General features: G+C 45.1%; 1 protein-coding gene across 3 annotated transcripts in view; it reads left to right on the plus strand.

Annotated features, from left to right (window-relative positions):
• ELMO3 (engulfment and cell motility 3) overlaps positions 1–22,634 on the plus strand; it is a 987,719-nt gene that overhangs the window by 868,310 nt on the left and 96,775 nt on the right. For all 3 annotated transcript variants that reach the window (XM_030203739.1, XM_030203740.1, XM_030203742.1), the window contains 3 exons: positions 3,744–3,848; positions 5,113–5,195; positions 16,337–16,417. In XM_030203739.1, coding sequence (XP_030059599.1) covers positions 3,744–3,848; positions 5,113–5,195; positions 16,337–16,417 — 269 coding nt within the window. The remainder of the gene's footprint in view (positions 1–3,743; positions 3,849–5,112; positions 5,196–16,336; positions 16,418–22,634) is intronic.

Raw genomic sequence — 22,634 nt, forward strand, 5'->3', positions numbered from 1 at the left:
CCGCTGGTGGAGCTGCTCTACCACCTGCTTGACCTTCTCACCAAAATATTATCCCCCCGGCAAGGAATATCCGCAAGCCGCTGCTGGGTCCGATTGTCCAGGTCAGAGGCACGCAGCCAGGAGAATCTGCGCATCACTATACCTTGAGCGCAGATCTGGATGCAACATCAAGAGTGTCATAAGCACCCCTGGACAGGAATTTATGACACGCCTTCAGCTGCCTGACCACCTCCTGAAAAGGCCTGGCCTGCTCTGGAGGGAACTTATCCACCAAGTCCGCCAGTTGCTTAACATTGTTCCGCATGTGAATGCTCGTGTAGAGCTAGTAGGACTGAATTTTGAACACGAGCATAGAGGACTGGTAGGCCTTCCTCCCAAAAGAGTCTAAAGTCCTAACTTCCCGCCCCGGGGGTGCCGAGGCGAAATCTCTAGTACTTCTGGCTCTCTTGAAAGCGGAATCCACAACCGCAGAGTCGTGAGGTAAATGCGGCCTCATCAACTCAGGTTCCCCATGGATTCGATACTGGGACTCCGCTTTCTTGGGGATGGTGGGATTAGATAACAGTTTCATCCAATTCTTCAGCAATGTCTCCTTTAGGACATTATGCCGAGGGGCAGTGGATGACTCCTTAGGTGGCGAAGGATAGTCGAGGACCTCGAGCATCTCAGTCCTGGGCTCATCCTCAGTTACCACCGGGAAGGGAATGCCCACAGACATTTCCTGGACAATTGACGAGAAGGAGAGACTCTCCGGCGGAGAAAGCTTCCTCTCAGGTGAAAGAGTGGGATCAGAGGGAAGACCACAAGACTCCTCAGAAGAGAAATATCTGGGATCTTCCCCTTCATCCCAGGAGGCATCCTCCTCGGTATCGGACAAGAGTTCTCGAACTGCAGTCCGAAACCAGGCCTGTCTCGACGCCGAGGAACAATGTCCCCTATGGCGATGACGAGAAGTTGACTCCCATGCCGGCGGCGATGAAGCTCCCTCCAATTACGTCGATGGGGAGTCAACCTGGGTAGCAGCCGATTCTGATGCTGCAAGCGGTACCGGCGTCGGGGACCTCACCACAGGCACGTAGCCAGCTGCCGCTTCCATCGATGGTACCGAGGGCGCAAGCACCCCCGATACTGGAGCAGACTGATGCAGCAGCCCTTCCAGAAGGCCTGGAAGAATGGCTCAAATGCTCTCCTCCAGAATCGCTGTCGAGGAAGGCTGTGGGGCCGATACCGGAGTCGAGGTCAGAATCTGTGAAGACCTGGGAGGAGGTACTGGGCTGTCCTAAGATTGACGCACCGACACCTCTTGTATGGAGGGTGAGCGCTCCTCCCGGCGTCGACGCTTTTCGGATGACAAATCCTTCGACGCCCCAGAGCTCCTGATACCGTGTCTCGAAGGAGACTGGTGCCAATGCTTCTTCGCCTTCGCTCGAAGCACATCACTGGTACTCCTCGGTACCTACTAGGAGGACGTGGAATCCACACGCCTCCTCGGGGTTGGGTCCGACATCAGTCGGTCCCGGTGGGCCTGCACAGCAGGAGCCATCGAGACAGGTGGAGACCCACTCGACGGCTCACTACTCCCAGCTAAAGGTGAAGTTCGGACAGCCATTACCTGCGCTCCCAATGTCGATGCCATCCCCAGTGTCGATGTCAACGCCGAGGAATCAGTTGGAGCTCTGAAAAGACGGTCCCGAAGAGCTCTTCTCGACGCCTGTGTCCGTTTCTTCAAACTCAGACACAACTTGCAAGCGTCTGGGCGATGTTCGGGCCCAAGGCACTGGATGCACCGGGAGTGCAGGTCAGTGCCCGAGATCAACCGCTGGCACCGAGCACACTTCTTGAAGCTGCTCGGAGGCGTCGATGACATCAGCGGAAAAATTGCGGCGGCGAAATCAAACGGCTCGATTGTGCCAACCAAGGGCACAAAAAAGGAGTACCGCAGACGTGCGGCCAAAGAAGGCCGCAACGGAAACGAAAGGAAACTTACCAGGGGACAAAAACTAAGAAAAAGAGGGTCCTTTTTTTTTTTTTTAAACTGGAAAGAAAAAGACAAAAAAAGCGACGTAAAACAAAAAGAAAGCGGTAAACACCTCGCGAAAGGCACCTAAGTTTTTCCTGGCACCTGAGGGAGAGAGGCCGACATGCAGCCACTCTCCACCGCGGAAAAGAAAAAAACTGAGGCGGGAACGGACGCGCGCGGGCGGGAAGATGGCCGCGCATGCACAGTACGTCCGTCCCGCACCCTACTGGCTGTCGCAGAGTTTTTTTTTTAGATTTTGCTGGAAAATCTCCGTTCCTGGGGCCACCTTGGACAGCCTGCTTGTCCTCGGAGAAGAATTTTTATAGTTTGGGATCGGAAAATGTGACCCAGCTCCTATCTGTTCTACCTGCACAATTATCTTTGAATAGCAGTTCTAAACTATCTTTGGATTACCCTTAAATGAAAAATGTTAAATTAAAATCAGTTTGGGAACATTCTTTTGTGTACCAAAGTGCTAAAATTTGGAACAGCGTTCCTGTTTATATTCGACAGATTACTTTCAGTTTGTAAAGCTTTAAAAAACTTGTTTTCCTTGCATTGAGCTTTGTAGTGTTTTTTCTTGTGGTTATAATGTACGGATTGTATTTTATACTGTAGATATAATTTCCTTCTAATTAGTGTAATCTGCTTTTCAGCTGTGGGTTAAAGGCGGAATATAAATGATGTATATAGAATAGAAAACAGAATACAGGACATTCCCAAAAAGCATAAAACAAGAATTGGGAACTTGAGCACATTTCTGACATAGGAGAGTCTACCCTCCTACCATTTTAAACAGTTGTTTTACGTGATCTATGCTCAATGAAGCACCCTAAACTTACATTCCTTTAGTTCTGCAACTACTATCAGTTGTGGTATGCGAGCAATTAATTTACTCAATTCTAAAGAAGCAGGTGGCCTATTCAGATCAGCAATCAATTTGACTGACAATTCCAATATATTTTTCTGAGGCAGATCAAACTTTCCATAATTAATTCATCTGCTGAATAGGGCAATGGGGTCTCAGAGACTCATTTTTGGATTATTCCTATGTTGATCAAATAAAAGGTATTACAGCATGCAAAGAATTCAAAGCCTATACCAAATATTATACCAGGAAAATGTGTCCTGTGCCTTAGTAAAATCAAAAGTGCCCATTCCCTTCCCCAGCCCTGAGACTGAAAGCACTTCACACATGCATATGTAATGCTAATTGTTTGACTAGTTTGTCATTAGAGAGTAGCACTTTTATAATAGATCATTCCTTCACAAGTCTTCTATCGGAAGGCAGGTTCTTCAGCTTTGTGTCACCCTTGGTAGTTATAGAGGTATCCCCATTCAATAATACAGCTGTACAGGAACTTACTGTTGCCATTCTAGCAACAGCAACAGGCTGGGGCACTGGTACCCTTCTTGCCTACACCTTCTGGTGAGGAAGTTGCAGAGGGTAGTTTGGTGGGGGGGGTCAGGACAGTTTCAGGGGTGGGACAATTGTGAGGGCATTTATTTTACGGGGATCAGGACAGTTTGGGAGTAGTGAGGCAGTTGTGGGAGGGGAGTAGTTGGGGTAGTTTTGGGAGTGGGCATTTTGGAGGTTGGGAGTAGAGGGGCAGTTGTGGGCTGGTAGCTTTTGGGGTAGGGGCAGAGTTGATAATGTGGTCAGAAAGAGAGAATGTGGAGCTCTGCTACTGTTTTCTTTCACCTTTTCCCCTTCTTATTTCAGATAAACTCTGGTACTGCCGCTTGTCTCCGAATTACAAAGTCCTGCACTATGGCGATGTGGATGATGGCACTGAGAACCCTCCAATTGAAAGTCTTCAGGAGAAGAGTAGGTAAACTCACTGGAACTTCCTGTTGTCCTATGTATGGTTAAGACATGAAATTCAGATCTCCCCATTTGTTCCCCATAATTTGAGCATGTTCTTTTTGAGCTGGTTGTCATAGTGATACAGGAATAAGGCAGTTGAGAGTTAAGATCAAGGCCATTGGCCTTGCAAGGGGATGGGTGTAGAGGGTGTATAATTTGCCTTTGTAAAGCATTATTGTTTTATGATACCCCTGTTGTGTACTATACTAGTAAAGGGGAACATGCTCTGGGCATCTCTTTAGAATTTAAGCAATGGGAAATCATTGTAAAGCATTTGCTTAAAGTGTCCATAGCAAGTAGTTTAGTAGAGAATAGTTATACAATTTTTGGTTGTATACAGTATGGTTGGAACTATATTCCACAGCGTTTGTCTAAGTTGTTCAATTATGGCATCTAGTCACTGTTGGCGACACTGCGGGACGCCCGGTGATATGTACCATATTTGATGGCATTGTCTAGTGGTACAGCCTTTTTGGAAAGTTATGTTGTAAGTCCTTCAATGTTCTTAATATTACTTACCCATTGAAAGTGGAAAGTTGCTTATTGCATTGTAAGTCTGTAGGAATCAAAGTGGAACATCGTAAATTGGCTAGCAATCTTTTCATGGCTGGCAAATTCCTGTTGGCAGCCTATTGGAAAAAGGTTGAGCTGCTACCGGTTGATGTGGTGCTTCACAGATACGATTATATTTATCAGATGAATCGGCTGACAGCAATCAAAGATGGCACGGTGGTCAACTTTCATAAGATTTGGGATGCTTACCATAATTGATGGACTTGTCCTGGGACTGGGGTTGCTCGACCACGTTAAGAAATTATTTAGGTACTTGACTTATCCTGGTTCTGCTACTATGGGACATGGGGTACTTGAGGAGGAGACTGAATACCCTGGCTATTTGGGGGGAGAGGAGGGAGTAAGCAAGATGTTTTTTTCAATGTTATTGTTACGCATCAATGTTTTCTGATTGTGTGCTATTTTGATTTTCTAATAAGGAGAAGAAGTTAAAAAAAAAAAAGACCAAGGCCATTGGAATGGATGGTCAAGAAGGGCAGGCTGCTGCTGCCATTACAGTGGCAGAAGTAAGCTCCTGCACAGCTCTTTTGGATTCCCCCCCCCCCCCCCCCTCCCTCCAAATAACCAGAGGAGGTGCCATTTAGCCAGGTGCCAGTCCTGAATAAGATTCTCATGCCTGATGTTCTGTTTCTCTCTTTTTCTCCATTCTCAGTTCCAGTGGCTGATATTAAAGCCCTGCTGATTGGAAAGGATTGTCCCCATATGCGAGAGAAAGGTGCTGGCAAACAAAATAAAGTGAGTTCCTAAGGCTTCAGTCTTAGAGGGTTTATGAAGTGCAGAAACACATGGATATTGTAGGGGAAGCATAAAGGGCATGGTCTGTAAAGATGGCCATAATGTTAAAGAGGTAGTTAAAGAGAAGTACCTACATTAGCAGCAGCATGATTGTGGAATCATTCAAGTAATTTTCCTTACACTAAGGAGATAATCTGTAGCCAAGAAGATAAAAACAAGAGCTAAAAAGGGACTAAAAACTGCAAGTGAGAACCTGTGCCTGGGTGAAATCCATTATTGTAGGCTTATACAGCCATTAGTCTCCCCCTGCTTTCCTCTTTATATAGAACTAGTAAGAGGAATTGTTGCAGGAATTGATGCATGAATTTTATGATACTTCAGAAGTCAGACAGCACACCAGAATGAGAGAGAAATCTTCTTTATTTGCCAGCAAACAAAGTAGAACATCAGCATTAAGTCTCTTCTTCTCTTTCTCAGCTCTCTTTGTCTCTCTCTCTGTGTCTTTGTGGCTTCTGTCTCAGCTGCTTCTCTTCTTATGCTGTCTTCTCCTTCTTCTGTCTGTTCCTTCTGTCCTTCTCTTTCTTCTGAGCTCCTTCTGACGTAAACTGCTTCTTCTCCCACTTAAATACAGTTCTATCTAGCCTAGCCTAGCCCCCTTACTCTCCAATTGGTTAAGGAATAGATTGATTACCTTGCCTCAACCAATCAGCTCTATACAAATATCAGTTACATAGGTTCCAGACATCCTAAACTGACCTGTGACCTGGGGCCCCTTACACCAGACATTTGGGCTCCAGTCTCTTACATGTTATTATGATTGATTTCTCATATTCCTAGTACTAACTGCTAACTAAACTCTGGCATTCATTAAAGGGGTCAAGGGCCAATCTTACTTAATAGCATACATATCAGGTTATTACTTTCAAGACCATTTCTACATTTTACCTATAATTAATCAAGGAGAAGAGAGCTGACTAGTCCTGACCTCTTTTCACCTATCAGCTCCATACATCAAACCAGCCAGAACTGCAGATAATTCAAAACACATGTTTGCCTCTTCACTGCAGTCTTTGCTTAGAAAGTCAGACAAAGAATTGAACAAATATTCTACATAGAAATTACAGAATAAAACATATTCTAAAATAAGCATCCTTATAAAACATATTCTAAATATCAAGAACTTCTAAATTCTAATCTATTGCCTCTCTCTAAACAGTATTTCTGCCTAATCTTTAAACTACAATATGTCATATGTCTGGCTCATTCCTTTGTTCATTCATAATAATATCCCCTCAAGATTTAATAGTATACAGATGTGCCAGCTAGCATTGGCAATTCACAAAGGACAGAGTTTCATTTCTCACTGACCTTTCTAACCTTTGGCTCGGCCAAGCTAGACATTGAGTAATTAACTCTAGCTTGCATCCCTTCATTTGCAGGACTGAGAATTTAAAATAGTATTTGAGCACCTTTAAACAGAATTAACCCTTAATATGATTTCTTATATATATTATGCCCATGGCTGCCTCATTCCCCCCTTTGAGACTAAAATCAGCTTATGCAGAGATAAGTCTCACAACTCAAACTCTGGAGATTATAGTGATCCTAACTAGGAATAGACTTATGAACCACCATTACCCTACTTGTTAAGGTTCGACGGCATACTGCCGAAGCACATGAGGCCAGGAAACAAAACAACAACCCTGCTAAAACTAAGACTATTAGGGAAATAAACAAGGGACGTATCCAGGAGGTCAATGACCACCACCAGGAGGTAAGGTCTAATCCTCCTCGGTAATCCTCCACATTAAGGCTGGCCAACTGTAGGACTTTATCCATGGCATGCCTAACTACATGCGTCCTATTTATGACAATAGTACAGCACTCTGAAGAATTTAGCACTGTGCAGAGGCCACCCTGGGCTGCAAAGAGATAGTCAAGACCCATACGGTTATACCGAGAAACTATACTTAATTCATTAATTTGATCCTGCAATGCATTGACTACCACGTTCAGCTCATGAACTAGAACATGAAGTAGGGATTGAAGTCTCCAGGTGGCCATACCTAGTTCAGTAATACCCGCTACCGGGCCCCCAATTGGAATCCAGGCCGTGGCAGAAAGGGCTACAAGTCTCTTTTTAGTCAGAGGATAAGTAGAATTGATATACTGGAGGGCTAATTCAATCGCCTCATCCTCTGTGGCAACGGAGGAGGGTAAGGACAAGGCCTCTCGCTTAGAGCGGTGCGGGGATGGTGGTTTGAGAAGAGGAATAACTTTAGGAAAATAATTCAAAGTTACCAATACACAAAAATCATATGTGGGGGGAAGAATCATGTGGAGGACATTATCACAGAGCCAGTAATGACCAAGGAGAGGGCGACGAAAGTTCCCAATAAATGTAGGCACAGGATGGAGATTAGGATGCCCATAATGCGAGCCCCTATCCCAGGGGGAACGAAGAAGAAATGGAGACTTTGTACACCATAGGTGCCAATCCCCAATTGTAACAGACCGCTCATATGATGCAACCCCTTCATACCCCGGGGACTTATGAAAGTAGAAAATAGGATGGGACACTACAGTCTTCTCAGTAGTATAGTTAGGAGCCAGATAATCACCTTGGTCATAATCTGCAGGTATGGTAGTAGGACACATAGGAGTACCTGGAGAAACTACCCACACAGGTTCCTCCTTCTCTGGGAGAACATTAGTATAATTACAGGGAATGGGAAGAACAGTTGAGATGTCTCTTGTTAAACAAAACACTCCAGAAGCTGGATAGGGAGACGTAAAAACTGGCCTTAGAGAAGAATCAGAAGGGGAAGTAGCATTATAAAAGGACCACCAAGTATAATCCTGGCTCCAAGGACCTGAACTCGAAAAGTAGGGAGGTATAAGAGCTGGGAGCTGCACAGGAACAGCTGGGACATCTGTAGTATAAGGAGAAAATCGGGAACACACAATACAAGGGGAAGTAATCTTTGCCTGGCTAATTAGTTCCTGGACTGAGTGTAACCAAAGGTTGGAACGAGTTGGGGTTTTAGGAACAAGGAGGCAAGGAGTAGAAAACAACAAAAGCATCCAAACTACTAACATTTTCTTTCTTCCTAATCTAAAACAAATACAGCAAACTAATTAAGCAATAATATTTCAACAGTCTGTGCTAATCACAGATTACTCTCATATAATGTTCTCAGTCTTTGAGTTCTTATACCAGTTGGGATAGACCCTCAACTGACAAGGATCAAGCTTTCAAATTCCAAGAAAGCCAGAATCTAGGCAAGAAAGAGTCTCAGTGTGAAGCCGAAGTTCAGCAGCTCCTGCAGTATGCAGTTGACCCTTCTTTTCAGCTAGTAGATTCTTTGGTTCGGGTCAAGCGCAACTTCAATGGCTCCGCTGGATCACTTTCTGCTCTCCACTGTCTAGGCTCCGTCTGATCCGTGCTGGGCTCAGTCTGGTCAGCAGACTTAATTCGAGACCAATGGACCCATGGAGTAATCCCTGCGACCTTCACAGCTGCAGGGGTAGAAAGCAAAACAGTAAAAGGTCCTTTCCATCGGGGCCCCAAAGGCTGGAGCCTCCAGTCTTTCACCCAAACTCTATCCCCTGGCAGGAAGGAATGTACCTGAGCCTGGAAGGGGACAGGGTTTATTTCTCTCACATAAGACTGAAGTTCAGAAATTATCCTGCCCAAGAGGGCTACCTGCTCCTGCACCTGGGCAGACCCTAAAATCCCTATGTCTCCCTTAATTCCCTGCAAAATGGCTGGGGGCTTCCCATACACAATTTCAAAGGGAGAGAGGGCTGTTCCTTTAGTTGGGGTGCATCGGAGGCGGAAGAGGGCTAGTGGCAGTGCCTGTGGCCATTTCAGTTGGGTTTCCTGACAAATCTTTGCTAGGCTATTTTTCAAGGTTCTGTTTGCCCGCTCAACCTGCCCTGAACTCTGGGGACGATAGGCACAATGCAATTTCCAGGTAATGCGCAATGCGCGGGACAGGGCCTGAAGTGTAGCTTCAACAAAGGCGGGACCATTATCTGAACCTATGGCAAGGGGCAATCCATACCTGGGGATGACATCCCTAAGGAGGGCTCGAGCTACTTCTGTGGCTTTCTCAGTGACTGTAGGATATGCTTTCACCCACCCAGAAAAGGTACAGACCATGACCAAGAGGTATCGGAACCTACCGCTCCTGGGCATTTCTGTGAAGTCTATAACTAAAGACTCAAAGGGTGTTAGTCCTCTAGACTGAACTCCTGGTGGAATACGGGGTCCCTGACGAGCATTATTCTGGGCACAAAGAGTACATCGGGCAGAGGCAGTGGCAACCAGACTATCCAATCCTTCCAGCACCACTACTCGACTGAGTAGGCGGGCTAGTGCTGTTTTCCCTAAGTGTGATAGGTCATGAGCTTGAGACACTACAGGCCAAGCTAGGTGGCGTGGCACCAGAACTCTAGTATCAGGGAGATGTAACCAGCCATCAGGTCTCCTTACCGCACCTTCCTCTTGAGCCCATTTCTCTTCCATTTGGGTGTACATAGGCGTCCATTCTTGCAATCGAATTTGGAACAGGGGAGTCACAGTACTTGCTGGGGGTCCTCGAGCAGCTTCCTTGGCCACCCGATCAGCATGGCGGTTCCCTCGGGCCACTGGAGTATCTACCCTTTGGTGTCCCCTGCAGTGAATGACAGCTACCTTCTTAGGGGCCCAAACAGCCTCTAGCAGCTGAAGTATTTCAGGTCCGTACTTAACAGGTTGGCCTGCAGCATTTATGAGTCCCTTTTCCTTATACAAAGCTCCATGAGCATGTAGAGTTGTGAAGGCATACTTGGAATCAGTATAAATGTTGGTCACTAGTCCTGCTGCTAACTCCAGAGCTCGTATGAGGGCCACAAGTTCTGCTTTCTGGGCTGAAGTTCCTTGGGGCAGGGCTCTTGCTTCTATCACCTTGTCCTCTGTCACCACAGCATAGCCTGCCAATCGCTTGGAGTTCTCCACGTAACTGCTTCCATCTGTAAAATAAATTACATCTGGGTCCCTCCACGGAACATCTTTAAGATCTGGTCGACTGGAGTACACTTCATCCATGGTTTGGATGCAATCATGATCCGGAGGTCCCTCAGATGCTGGCAAAAGAGTGGCGGGATTGAATGTAGCCACTGTTTCCAGGTGTATCCGTGGATTCTCACACAAGCTAGCTTGGTACTTAACCATGCGGTTATTTGTAAACCAGTGGTTGCCCTTATACTCCATGAGGGTGAGAACTGCGTGGGGGACTTTAACAACCAGTTCTTGCCCCAAGGTCAGCTTATCAGCTTCCTGGACCAGTAAGGCTGTTGCTGCAATGGCCCTCATGCAGGCTGGCCATCCTTTAGCCACTCCATCCAGCTGTTTAGACAGGTATGCAACAGGCCTCTGCCAGGATCCCATCATCTGGGTCAGCACACCCAGAGCAACCCCCTGTCGCTCATGGACATACAGTGAGAAAGGTTTCTCCACATCAGGAAGGCCTAACGCAGGGGCTTGGAGTAGGGCTTTCTTTATGGCAATGAAGGATTGTTGAGCTGTAGGTCCCCATTCAAATGGTTCCTTTTCACCCCCCTTTGTGGCTTGGTAAAGGGGTTTCGCCATCAGTGCAAAATTTGGAATCCAAATTCTACAGAATCCAGCTGCTCCCAGAAATTCCCTAACTTCTCTTCTGGACTTGGGTTGAGGAATTGCAGCAACTGCTTGCTTCCTACTGACATCCAGTCTCCGACTTCCCTGGGAAATACAAAAGCCCAGATACTTCACTTCTGACTGACAAAGTTGGGCCTTTGAGCGTGAGACCTTATAGCCTGCATCCAAGAGTAACTCCAGCAATTCTCTGGTAGCCTCAAAACACTCTTCCTGAGTCACTGCTGCAATCAGGAGGTCATCTACATACTGGAGTAAAACTCGCCTGGAAGGCTCATATTTAAAAGTCTTAAGGTCTTGCCCTAGGGCTGTCCCAAAAATAGTGGGGGAATTCTTGAACCCCTGTGGCAGGCGGGTCCATGTATACTGAAGCTTCCTTCCTGTTACTGGGTTTTCCCATTGAAAGGCGAAAAGCAGTTGACTGGCGGGGGCCACCCGAATACAAAAGAAGGCATCTTTTAGATCTAGTGTCGTGAAATGGGTAGCTCCAGAAGGTATCAATCCTAACAGAACATATGGATTAGGCACTACAGGGTGTAATGAAATAGTAGATTTGTTGACCACTCGTAAGTCTTGGACTGGCCGGTAGTCCTCAGTCCCTGGCTTCTGAACTGGCAATAGTGGCGTATTCCATGGAGACTGACAAGGACGAATAATTCCATGGGATAACAGACGATTCAGGTGTGCTTGGATCCCTTCCAGAGCCTTTCTGGGAATTGGGTATTGGCGAAGATGGATTGGCCGGGCACTTGGAAGTAAGTCTACATGGACAGGGGGAATATTTCGGGCCAACCCTGGGGGATTATCTTCTGCCCATACCCCACTGACCTGAAAGCTATCTGCCAGGGGTAGGTCAACTTGGCCATGTGACTGATGCAGCCGCCATTCTTCTTCAAGAGGGCAGCAGAAACTCAATATACCCTTAGGGCTGGATATCGGGGGCCGAAAGGAGACTGAAGTCTGGCCATCAGAGTCAAAGGAAATTTGGGCCCTAAGCTTGGACAGCAGGTCTCGACCTAACAAAGGGATTGGACAGTCTGGCATATACAGGAATTCATGAGTGACTGTGTGTGAGCCTAATTGGCATCTACGGGTTGTCAGGAAGGGCCTCCGGTTCTGCACCCCCGTGGCTCCCACCACTCGGACAGTTTTTCCAGACACAGGCGCTAATCGCTCCGTCACAACAGAATGTTCAGCTCCTGTATCAATCATGAATGGAATTGAGCGGCTCCCTATAGTTAACTTGACCATAGGTTCCTGGGAGCCCAGTTTGTAGGAACCCGGTCTGTCCTATTCGTCCCATTCTGCCATCTCGGCTATCCCGATGATGTCAGATTCAGGAGGCTCATATCTTCCCTCTCGAACTCGGCCTCGGCTTCCTCGATCTCCTGGTCCCCTTCTCAGTCCCTGGCGCCTCTGGGGGCATTCATCTTTCCAGTGCCCTCTTTCCTTACAGTAGGCACACTGATCCCTCTCCAATCTTGGTCTGGGATTCTCCCCCCTTGGCCGGGATTGATTGAAGGAATCTCGGGGCCTGGCTGGTGGTCCGGGGTCCCACTTTGGCTTCCCATTAGCTAGAGGTCGACCTCGATTAAGGGTGGAATTAGTAATGGCTGCCGCTAAAAGGTCGGCCTTCTTCTGCATCTTCCGGTCAGCCTCTCGGCGCACCTCCTGATCTCTATTAATGAAAACCTTGGTTGCGATCTCAATTAGCTGGGTGGTATTCATCCCTGCGAATCCCTCCTGACGCTGCAACTTCTTCCGGATATCTGGCATACTCTGGGCCACCAATGCGCTATTCACCATTCTCTGGTTTTCTAGGGCTTCAGGGTCAAATGGGGTGTATGTTCTGTAGGCTTCAATTAGTCGCTCTAAAAAGGCCCCAGGGGATTCAGTTGCCCCTTGGAGAATTTCAGAGACCTTTGCCAGATTAATGGGCCTCTTTATGCCTTTCCTCATACCTTCCAGCAAGTCCCGGCAATAGCCAGACAACAGTTCATAGTGCTGCCCATTATTTGGATCCCAAACTGGAGCTGCGCGAGGAAACCGAGCTCTAACCCATTCCTCTAGGTTCTGTGTCCCCTCGGGGGCACGCGCTCGCGTGATGGCCTCAGCATTTTGCAAAATCTTCCGCCTCTCCTCAGTTGTGAAGAGGGTCAGGAGAAGTTGTTGACAATCAGTCCAGGTTGGGTTATGGGTGGCCATAATGCTAGCCACTAGGTCCACCACTGCCTGAGGCTTTTCAGTATAAGAGGGGTAATGCGTCTTCCAATTCAGGAGATCGGTGGTTGTGAAGGGTACATACTGATAGGCCTGTGCCTGTATAACCTGACCCTGATTATTAGGATCCGGTCGAGTGGTAGTTACCTGTCGGAGTGGCAGAACTCTCGAGGAGGTGGGAATGGAATCTGAGGTAGAGCTAGGAGCTACCCTCCTATCATGCTCAAAGGTGATTGCAGCAGGTCTAACCCATTCAGGGGAGGTAGGTTGAAACCCTGAGGGATGGGGAGGGGTACTCATAGACTGAGAGGTGGTCACAGGTGAGTCAGTCCATTGAAAGGGATGCCGGGCCCCTGATGAGTGGGGAGGGGTACTAGAGGGAGAGGCTGGGCTGTCAGGAGTTGAGGAGTCAGGGAGTGGAGCCCAAAGCGGGTCTTCGGAGGTTAACAGGGAAGGATGTGGCAGAGGAGGGTAGAGACTAGCTGAAAAGTCCAACCTAGGATGTGGTGGGGTTCGCACAGTGGGGGAGGAACTATCCGGAGAAGCCTGTACTGGAGAAGCTTGGGCTGGGCGGCGTGGATCTCTAGGGGCGGCACGGAACCCCAACAATGGGCCATAAGGTGGTGGCTCAAGATCTGAGGGGTCATCAGAGAGTATGGGTTTCTCAGGCAGGGTAGGGGCGGAAGCCACCGATTGGGTGGTAGGCTTCCTAGGGCTCTTTCCCTCTTCTAGTTTAGATTTTCTAATCTTTCTTTGAGCACGGCCTAACATGAATTTTACTGGGGATCCCATATAAGTTTTCAACCAAGAGGGAGGGTCAGTCACAAGACTGTCCCAGGAATCTATATAAGGGAGTTGTTCAGAATATTCTGGTTCTCCTACAACTATGCTGTAGACCTTCCGGATTACTTCAATATCTAAGCTGCCACTAGGGGGCCACCCCACTCCCATAGATGGCCACTCAACTTCACACAAGGTTCTTAAAGTACTTGAGCTTAAAGTCTGTCCATAGTCATTAATTAAAAATCCTTTCTTGAAATTCTTAAGCATACAATCTAGGGGAGTATCAATTTGTCTAGACGATTTCCCTCCCATAATGCTTACAGTTACAACACACAAAGAGGGGGGGGAATTTTTGAAAGTGCAGTAAGGGGTCCGCACTCTCGAGACACTAGGTAGACAGACAGCAATCGCTTCCTTCCGTTGCTGGCCAATTGAACTCGCGTTAATTGGAAACGCAGCTATAAGAAGTCCGCACTCGTTTAACATTCACGCATCACACATTCTGCACAAAAAATCCCACCCAACAATTTCAGATTTCTCAGATACAAATAAGCTCAAGCGGTTTCGCTTCTAATCTCCACTAGACTAGAAGGTACTAGGGCCTTCGCTGAGAGTTGATCAGGCTCTCCTTCCCCCAATTTTTGAGGGGCTGGTTTACAACTTTCTAGCTAGAATTATAATACAGAATACATACCCGGCGAATGTTCTTCAGTCAGTTGGGTGCTGGGATTAATGCAGGATTCAGGATCCCACCGCTGCCACCAAGAATTGTTGCAGGAATTGATGCATGAATTTTATGATACTTCAGAAGTCAGACAGCACACCAGAATGAGAGAGAAATCTTCTTTATTTGCCAGCAAACAAAGTAGAACATCAGCATTAAGTCTCTTCTTCTCTTTCTCAGCTCTCTTTGTCTCTCTCTCTCTGTCTTTGTGGCTTCTGTCTCAGCTGCTTCTCTTCTTATGCTGTCTTCTCCTTCTTCTGTCTGTTCCTTCTGTCCTTCTCTTTCTTCTGAGCTCCTTCTGACGTAAACTGCTTCTTCTCCCACTTAAATACAGTTCTATCTAGCCTAGCCTAGCCCCCTTACTCTCCAATTGGTTAAGGAATAGATTGATTACCTTGCCTCAACCAATCAGCTCTATACAAATATCAGTTACATAGGTTCCAGACATCCTAAACTGACCTGTGACCTGGGGCCCCTTACACCAGACATTTGGGCTCCAGTCTCTTACATGTTATTATGATTGATTTCTCATATTCCTAGTACTAACTGCTAACTAAACTCTGGCATTCATTAAAGGGGTCAAGGGCCAATCTTACTTAATAGCATACATATCAGGTTATTACTTTCAAGACCATTTCTACATTTTACCTATAATTAATCAAGGAGAAGAGAGCTGACTAGTCCTGACCTCTTTTCACCTATCAGCTCCATACATCAAACCAGCCAGAACTGCAGATAATTCAAAACACATGTTTGCCTCTTCACTGCAGTCTTTGCTTAGAAAGTCAGACAAAGAATTGAACAAATATTCTACATAGAAATTACAGAATAAAACATATTCTAAAATAAGCATCCTTATAAAACATATTCTAAATATCAAGAACTTCTAAATTCTAATCTATTGCCTCTCTCTAAACAGTATTTCTGCCTAATCTTTAAACTACAGTATGTCATATGTCTGGCTCATTCCTTTGTTCATTCATAATAATATCCCCTCAAGATTTAATAGTATACAGATGTGCCAGCTAGCATTGGCAATTCACAAAGGACAGAGTTTCATTTCTCACTGACCTTTCTAACCTTTGGCTCGGCCAAGCTAGACATTGAGTAATTAACTCTAGCTTGCATCCCTTCATTTGCAGGACTGAGAATTTAAAATAGTATTTGAGCACCTTTAAACAGAATTAACCCTTAATATGATTTCTTATATATATTATGCCCATGGCTGCCTCAGAATGACGTTCACTTTTGCTAGGTCTGCTAGCTCTCCTCTTTATCTAAGGCAAATGGAAAGGGCTGATTCTCACTTCCTGCAAGCTAGTAACACTGCCTACCACTTTCTCTGATTTCAAATATTGAAGGTAAATTTATAAAGGATTTGTTTCAGATGTATATGCCTGTATATGCACATAAAAGACCTTTTATTTACCTTACATCTAAAGTACATGTGGTGCAATTATTATGTGCATGCTCAGGGGAGGAGTTTCGATGGAGCATGGGTAAGGTGAAGATTTACACTAGCATTTATACCTGCTGTCGAGCAGGTATAAATGTTGGCTTCATTGTAGCTGCAATTTATGCAGGATTTTTGCTAGTCATTTATAAAGACAGATAGGAGCCTATATGTATTTATAAAATGGGTTAAAAATAGGCACATTCACCTCCAAACCTAGATGACTGGTTATAAAATTGCCTTTATTAAGTCTGGGATTTCTCTATACCTTTTTCATGCAGGATGTCTTAGAACTGGCATTTACGATCACCTATGACCTAGAAGAATGCTGCCTGAACTTCATAGCTCCCACTAGATATGAGGTGGGTGAATTGTCAGGGACTCAGGCTACCAGGCAGTCTGATTCTACAGTGCTGACTTCAGGGAGACTCTGGTGGTGGTGGCTTTACAGCAGCTGGCTCTCCTTCAATTTCCCAATCCGCTGCCAAAACATTTCCTGAATCAGTATTTAGTATATTGAAGTTGAAAATACTAAGTGTAGGAGGTGATAGAGCATAAAATTTGTACTAGATAATTCTTAAAAGTAGAATTGTAAACATTTTTAAACATGCTCTCATATTCTAATAATTAAGGTAAAATATAAAATGTTTTCTTTAATCCTGCATTTGTTATCCAGGATTTTTTTCCTATCATTTATCTTCTTCTCATCTTATCTTTGTCTAACTTTTTTTCCCCAAATCTCTTTTCATTCATCCCTTCATCTGACCTTGACATTTACCTATCTTTGATTTGCATCTCCATTCTCTTCATTGCCATTTTATTTTTCTCTCTCTCCATCACTATCTGTCTTTAATCTGTTCATCAATGACTCTTCTACCTCCCCATCTCTATTTTCATTCCTCTATATCCCTGCTCACCTCCTGTATATCATATCTACTCATCTTCCACCTGCACTGGCCCTTTGCCCCCAATTTCCTTGCCTCTCCCACTGTCCTTGGCCCTCTCTCTTCTCTATAATTCTTCCCCCTTAATGAATAACCATTATCTCTTTCAGCCCTCCAGCTCTGCTCTGGCTTCCCTGATTTACTTTAGCCCTCCATTCTCCTGTTTTCTGCCTTTTATTTTTGCTTGCCTTTCTCTATTCTCATGACAGGAGCAGTAAAAACTGAACATGTTGCCCCTTTGGCAGTTCCTCTTCTCTCCTGACCTTCACTGTCTCTGATAAATCCTCTCCTTTTCTTGCTAGGAAGAAGCAGTGCTGCTGCTGGGGGGGGGGGGGGATATCATATTTTATCAACCCCCTGTGCTGCTGTTTCCTGTCTGCTCCTTGTTCCAATGTGATGCCAGTATTGCTTCTCTCTGCCTGTGGTGAGATCTCTGATGCCAACCCAGCCAGGGGATTCAGTGGGGGATCTGGGAAAGCTAGCCTTCCTAATAAATAACTTGGCATATTTCTTCTAAAATTCCACACTCCCTAGGATGGTCTAACAACAAGCCTAAACATGATTATCTGATTGACTGCCCAATAATCCTTCCTAAATAGTGGATTACCTCATTCCAGTACTCTTGCATTTTCAAACATCCCTAGAAAAAATGATCCAAGCAGCCCTCCCCCTGTCTACATAACAAGCATGTTGCCATGGATGCATGTTGCATGGCATGCCCTCACCTGACAGAAATAAGCCCTATGGAGCACTTAATAGTGATACTCCCTGATACTGGCATCAGTGACCCCCTCAATATTTGTGTAAGACAAGATGTTAACTTCATCCCTTACCAACCCCAAATCCCCCCTCCACTTAATTCCTACCGTTTCTAACCAATCTGTCCCCTCTATCCCATGAGAGACCTTGTACAACAGGGAGGCTGAGATGCACGTTTGTTCCTCTGAAATTCTGAAGTTTTTTTCCCAAAATTCTGACTGCAGATGCGCACCCTCCAAAGACCAAACATATAGTGTCTTATTTAACTGAAGATAAGAACAGATATCCTCTTGTCTCAGTCCAAATCACTGAGCAAGTTCTTTAAAGCTTAACATTTTTCTCCTCATTTCTCTAATAATTTAATCCCTATCATTCAAAGGTCCTAACCTGATAACCTGACCAAAAAAAACTGCATCCCTTTGTATGGTCAACTTAGAAGACACCATGGCCAAGATGCACTAAAGTCGTCGTTAGAGCCGTTCCATACCGAATTCCATAGCGAATTGGTAGGGAACAGCTATGCATCAAGGAAGGGGAATGCAAATGAGCTACTCGTTGTAGCTCACTTGCATTCTCTAATCCTTCTTAAAACAGAGAATCGGCCGGTCAAGCATGCGCAGAGCAGCAAAGCGTTATGTTGGCTGCTTTGCGCATGCCAAATACGCTTTTATAATACGTTTTTATTATTGCGGGGGAGGACGTAAAAAAATCACAGGCTCCAATGCTGCTTCTGCTAATGTGTTGATTGAATTTCACTCATAGCAAGCAAGTGCAGTTTGGAAGTTGTTGGTTCATGAATGGCAGAATAACAAATTTATTTATTGCATTTGTACCCCACATTATCCCACCTTTTTGCAGGCTCAATGTGGCTTACAGAGTTAGGTTATGATAGAGTCAGTACATGATTTAAATACAGTTGATCATAAGCTGAGGTAAAAGAGGATATAGATGGGCGGATGTTGGATAGGTTGTGTGAGAAGTGTTTTAGGTGTGCTTGGGTGGTTTGGGGGATGATTTGTATCATTGAGGGTGACTTTTGTAAGCTTTGTTAAAGAGGTGCGTTTTCAGAGCTTTGCGGAAGCTTGTTAGATTGTTCATGGTTTTCAGGGCCTTGGGTAACGTATTCCAAAACTGTGTGCTTTGGTATGCAAAGGTTGTTGTCAAGTCTCTCGAGACTTATATAGCTGTTTCTTAAGAGTTATTTAGCTATAAGTCTCAATATCTTGAAGTATAAACCCCTAGCACATCAACACACCTAAATCTCTTGTTCTTTTCTGAAGTTCCTTTATTGAATAACATGGATGATTACTCACAGTTAGATGTTCATAAGCACAAAGGAACCCTTTAGTTTCATGAGCTGTATCAGTGGAGAGAAGGTAGAAGCTTAAGTGGGATCAGCTCATTGCAGAGATAAGAACAGTAGTTCCACAGATAGAGGCAGCTCGGAGTTAGGTGTTTGGGAGTGCAGTACCCTCTTTTAGGAGAGTATTTTCGGGGTGAAAAGACTAGTGCTTTTCCAGAGCTACAACAGGATCATTGCTTTGTCCTGGAGCAAAATGGATACTGTCCTCATGGACGGGGGGGGCAGAGCCAGAAGCTCATACAGACTCAGAGAACAAGGAGTAGAAAGGCCAATAGGGACAAAGCCTGTCCTCGAGTGGCAAGGGTGGCTCTAGGGGGCAGCCCCTGATTGGAGGAAAAGGTCATACCTGACTGACCTCTCAGGACAGAGGTAGTAAGAATGGCCAGGAAGTGCTGGCACATAAACAACGGAGCCAAGCTTGGCTGAGACAGAGGAGTGATCTAAGCAGCATCACAACCAGTAGTAACAGATCTTATACAGACAGGCAAGTGGGGTTGCGTTGTCTGTGAACTACATTACACACAATGCATTGCTCACACACATATCTTAGCAGTGAAGACTGCAGCAGTCAAGATCTTTAGGAGTAAGAATTGCAGTGAAGGCATTAACACATTTTAGGGTCACTACAACTAGTGCCAGGCTGTCAGGGAACAGAACAGTTGTAGCGTAAGGCTGTTTGTACTTCACTCCTTTGCAGCTGGAGAAATTCAGATTGAGGAATTTGCGGGCCGATCTTTTGGCGTTCCTGGGCGGTAGCTCCACTAGGTTTAGCATATAGAGTGGGGCGTCTGCGTGAATGATCTTGTGCACGGTTGTGCAGATCTTGAACTCAACACGTTCCTTGAGCGGAAGCCAATGTAGTTTCTCTCTTAGGGGCTTCGTATTTTCATATTTAGGTTTTCCAAAGATGAGTCTGGCTGCTGTGTTTTGGGCTGTTTGGAGTTTTTTAATGGTCTGTTCTTTACAGCCTGCGTACAGAGCGTTGCAGTAGTCCAGGTGGCTTATTACTAGTGATTGTACCAGGGTGCGAAAGACGTTTCTTGAGGAAAAAGGTTTAATTCTTTTGAGTTTCCACATCGATTGGAACATTTTTTTCGTTGTGTTCTTCACGTGGGTATCGAGTATGAGGTTTCGATCAATGGTGACACCAAGAATTTTCAGGTTTTCTGAGATCGGAGGTGTGCAGTAAGGTGTGGTTATAGTGGAGTAGTTGTTTGTGTTGTATTGGGAGGTGAGAACTAGGCATTGGGTTTTTTCTGCATTGATCTTTAACCAGAATGAGTCTGCCCATGAGTGCATGATCTGGAAGCTCTGGTTGATCTCGTTGGTTATTTCGTTTAAGTCACTCTTAAACGGGATGTAGATTGTGACATCATCGGCATATATGTAGGGGTTAAGGTTTTGATTGGCCAAGAGTTTGGCTAGTGGTGTCATCATTAGGTTAAAGATTGTAGGTGAAAGGGGGGATCCTTGAGGGACTCCACATTCCGGTGTCCAAGGCGTTGATCTGGTAATATTCGTTATAACTTGGTAGAATCTAGTGGTGAGGAATCCTTTAAACCATTTGAGAACTGGGCCTCCGATTCCGAAGTATTCTAGTATGTGTAATAATATTCCATGATCCACCATGTCGAAGGCACTAGACATGTCGAATTGTAATATGAGTATGTTCTTGCCGGTTGCAATTGTTTTTTTGAAGGAGTTCATTGCAGATACTAGTACGGTTTCGGTGCTATGATTTGATCGGAATCCTGACTGTGACTCATGTAGAATTGAGTGTTTGGTCAGATAATCCGTGAGCTGCTTCGTCACTATGCCTTCCATCAACTTTGTAGTGAGTGGGATAGAGGTGACTGGTCGGTAGTTGGTTAAGTCCATTGTACTTTTCTTGGCATCTTTTGGCAACGGAGTGAGTAGTATGTTTCCATTTTCCGTGGGGAAGAGACCATGTAGGAGTCTATAGTTTACTTGGTTCGTGAGGTCTTTTTTAAATTGTTTGGGTGCAGCTCTTATTAGGCTGGTAGGGCAGATGTTTGCACTGAGATTTGGCATATTTATTGAGCCAGTGTGTGAGTTCATCTACTGAAATTAAGTCAAAGTTGGTCCATGATCGATCAGCTGGGTATTCCCCGGGTATTGGGTCTAAGCATTCGAGGATGCTTGAATATTCAATGGTGTTATTTGGTATCATGCTTCGGAGCTTTGTGATTTTTTCATTGAAATACTTCGCTAGGTTGGCTGCCGAAGGGGTCTCTAAGTTATTCGAGGTGACCCGTGTGGTGTTTAGGATTTTTTTACGAGTGAAAAGAGTTTGTGTGTGTCCTTGTAATCTGGTCCTATTATGGTTTTGTAATACATTCTTTTGATATGTCTGATGCTGTATTTGTATGTTCTTTGTAACTATTTCCATTCTTTAAGTGTGTATTCATCTTTTTTTTTGCTCCATGCTCTTTCTAGTCTTCTGACCTGTGTTTTTAGTTCTTTCAGTTCTTCGTTGAACCATGGGATTGAGCTAGTCCTATGCGAGGTTCTGGTTTGGAGCGGGGCTATTTTGTCTAGGACTGTTCTGCATCTATTATCCCATTCTTGTAAGAATTGGGGTGATTCTGTGGTTGTTGTCCATTCGGCGGTATATATTTGTTGCCAAAATGTTAAAGGGTCTATTTTGCCTCTCGTTGTGTAGGTTCTTTTTTCCTGTTTTTGTTGTTTCTCTTTTGTTTTCCAGAGGAGAGAAGTATTTGCTTTGTAGTGGTCTGACCATGGTGTGATTGTCCATTTCGTGTCTTTGATTATGAGGTTCGCGTCTGATGAAAATTTGTGAGTTATGATGTCCAGTGTGTGTCCATATTTGTGGGTGGGCTGCATGTTAGGCCAGTGGAACTCCCAAAGTTGGAGGAATTCCTTGCATTCATGTACGTTGTTTGAGTTGGTGTCTTCAAGATGGAGGTTAATGTCTCCTGCTATGATGATATTCTGGGATGATAGACAAATATTTGATATGAAGTTCGTGAAGTGTATCTGTGCTTCTTGCCACTTAGCCGGGGGTCTGTAAAATAGGGTTATATTTAATTGATCATGCAAGTTTGGGTGCGTAACTCTGACTGAGGCTATTTCGAGTTGAGGGAGGATCGATTCGGCTGTAGTTGTAATTGTAAATTGGGATTTATAGATTATGGCTATCCCTCCGCCTCTTTTTCCTTCTCTCGTCCAATGAGTGATTTTGTATCCTGGTGGACAAAGCTCTAGGATTATTGGGTCTTTAGAGTCATGTATCCAAGTTTCATTGATGAGAAGGAGGTCAAGGTGATCTGCTGTTATCCAGTCGGTTATCGATGTGGTTTTTCTGATTATGGATCTGGAATTAGTGTATCCTATTTGTATTAATTGGTGTTTCTTTCTTGGGTTCGGGTTTGTGGTGATTTTTATCAATTGTCTGTTGTCTTGGTTTGCTGGTTTAGGGTCACTTTTTGATATTCTTTGTTGGTGTCCATGGGCTTTAAGCTTATCGTGGTC

Source organism: Microcaecilia unicolor, chromosome 5 (genome assembly GCF_901765095.1).
Source record: "Microcaecilia unicolor chromosome 5, aMicUni1.1, whole genome shotgun sequence".
In the NCBI taxonomy this organism is placed as follows: Eukaryota; Metazoa; Chordata; class Amphibia; order Gymnophiona; family Siphonopidae; genus Microcaecilia; species Microcaecilia unicolor.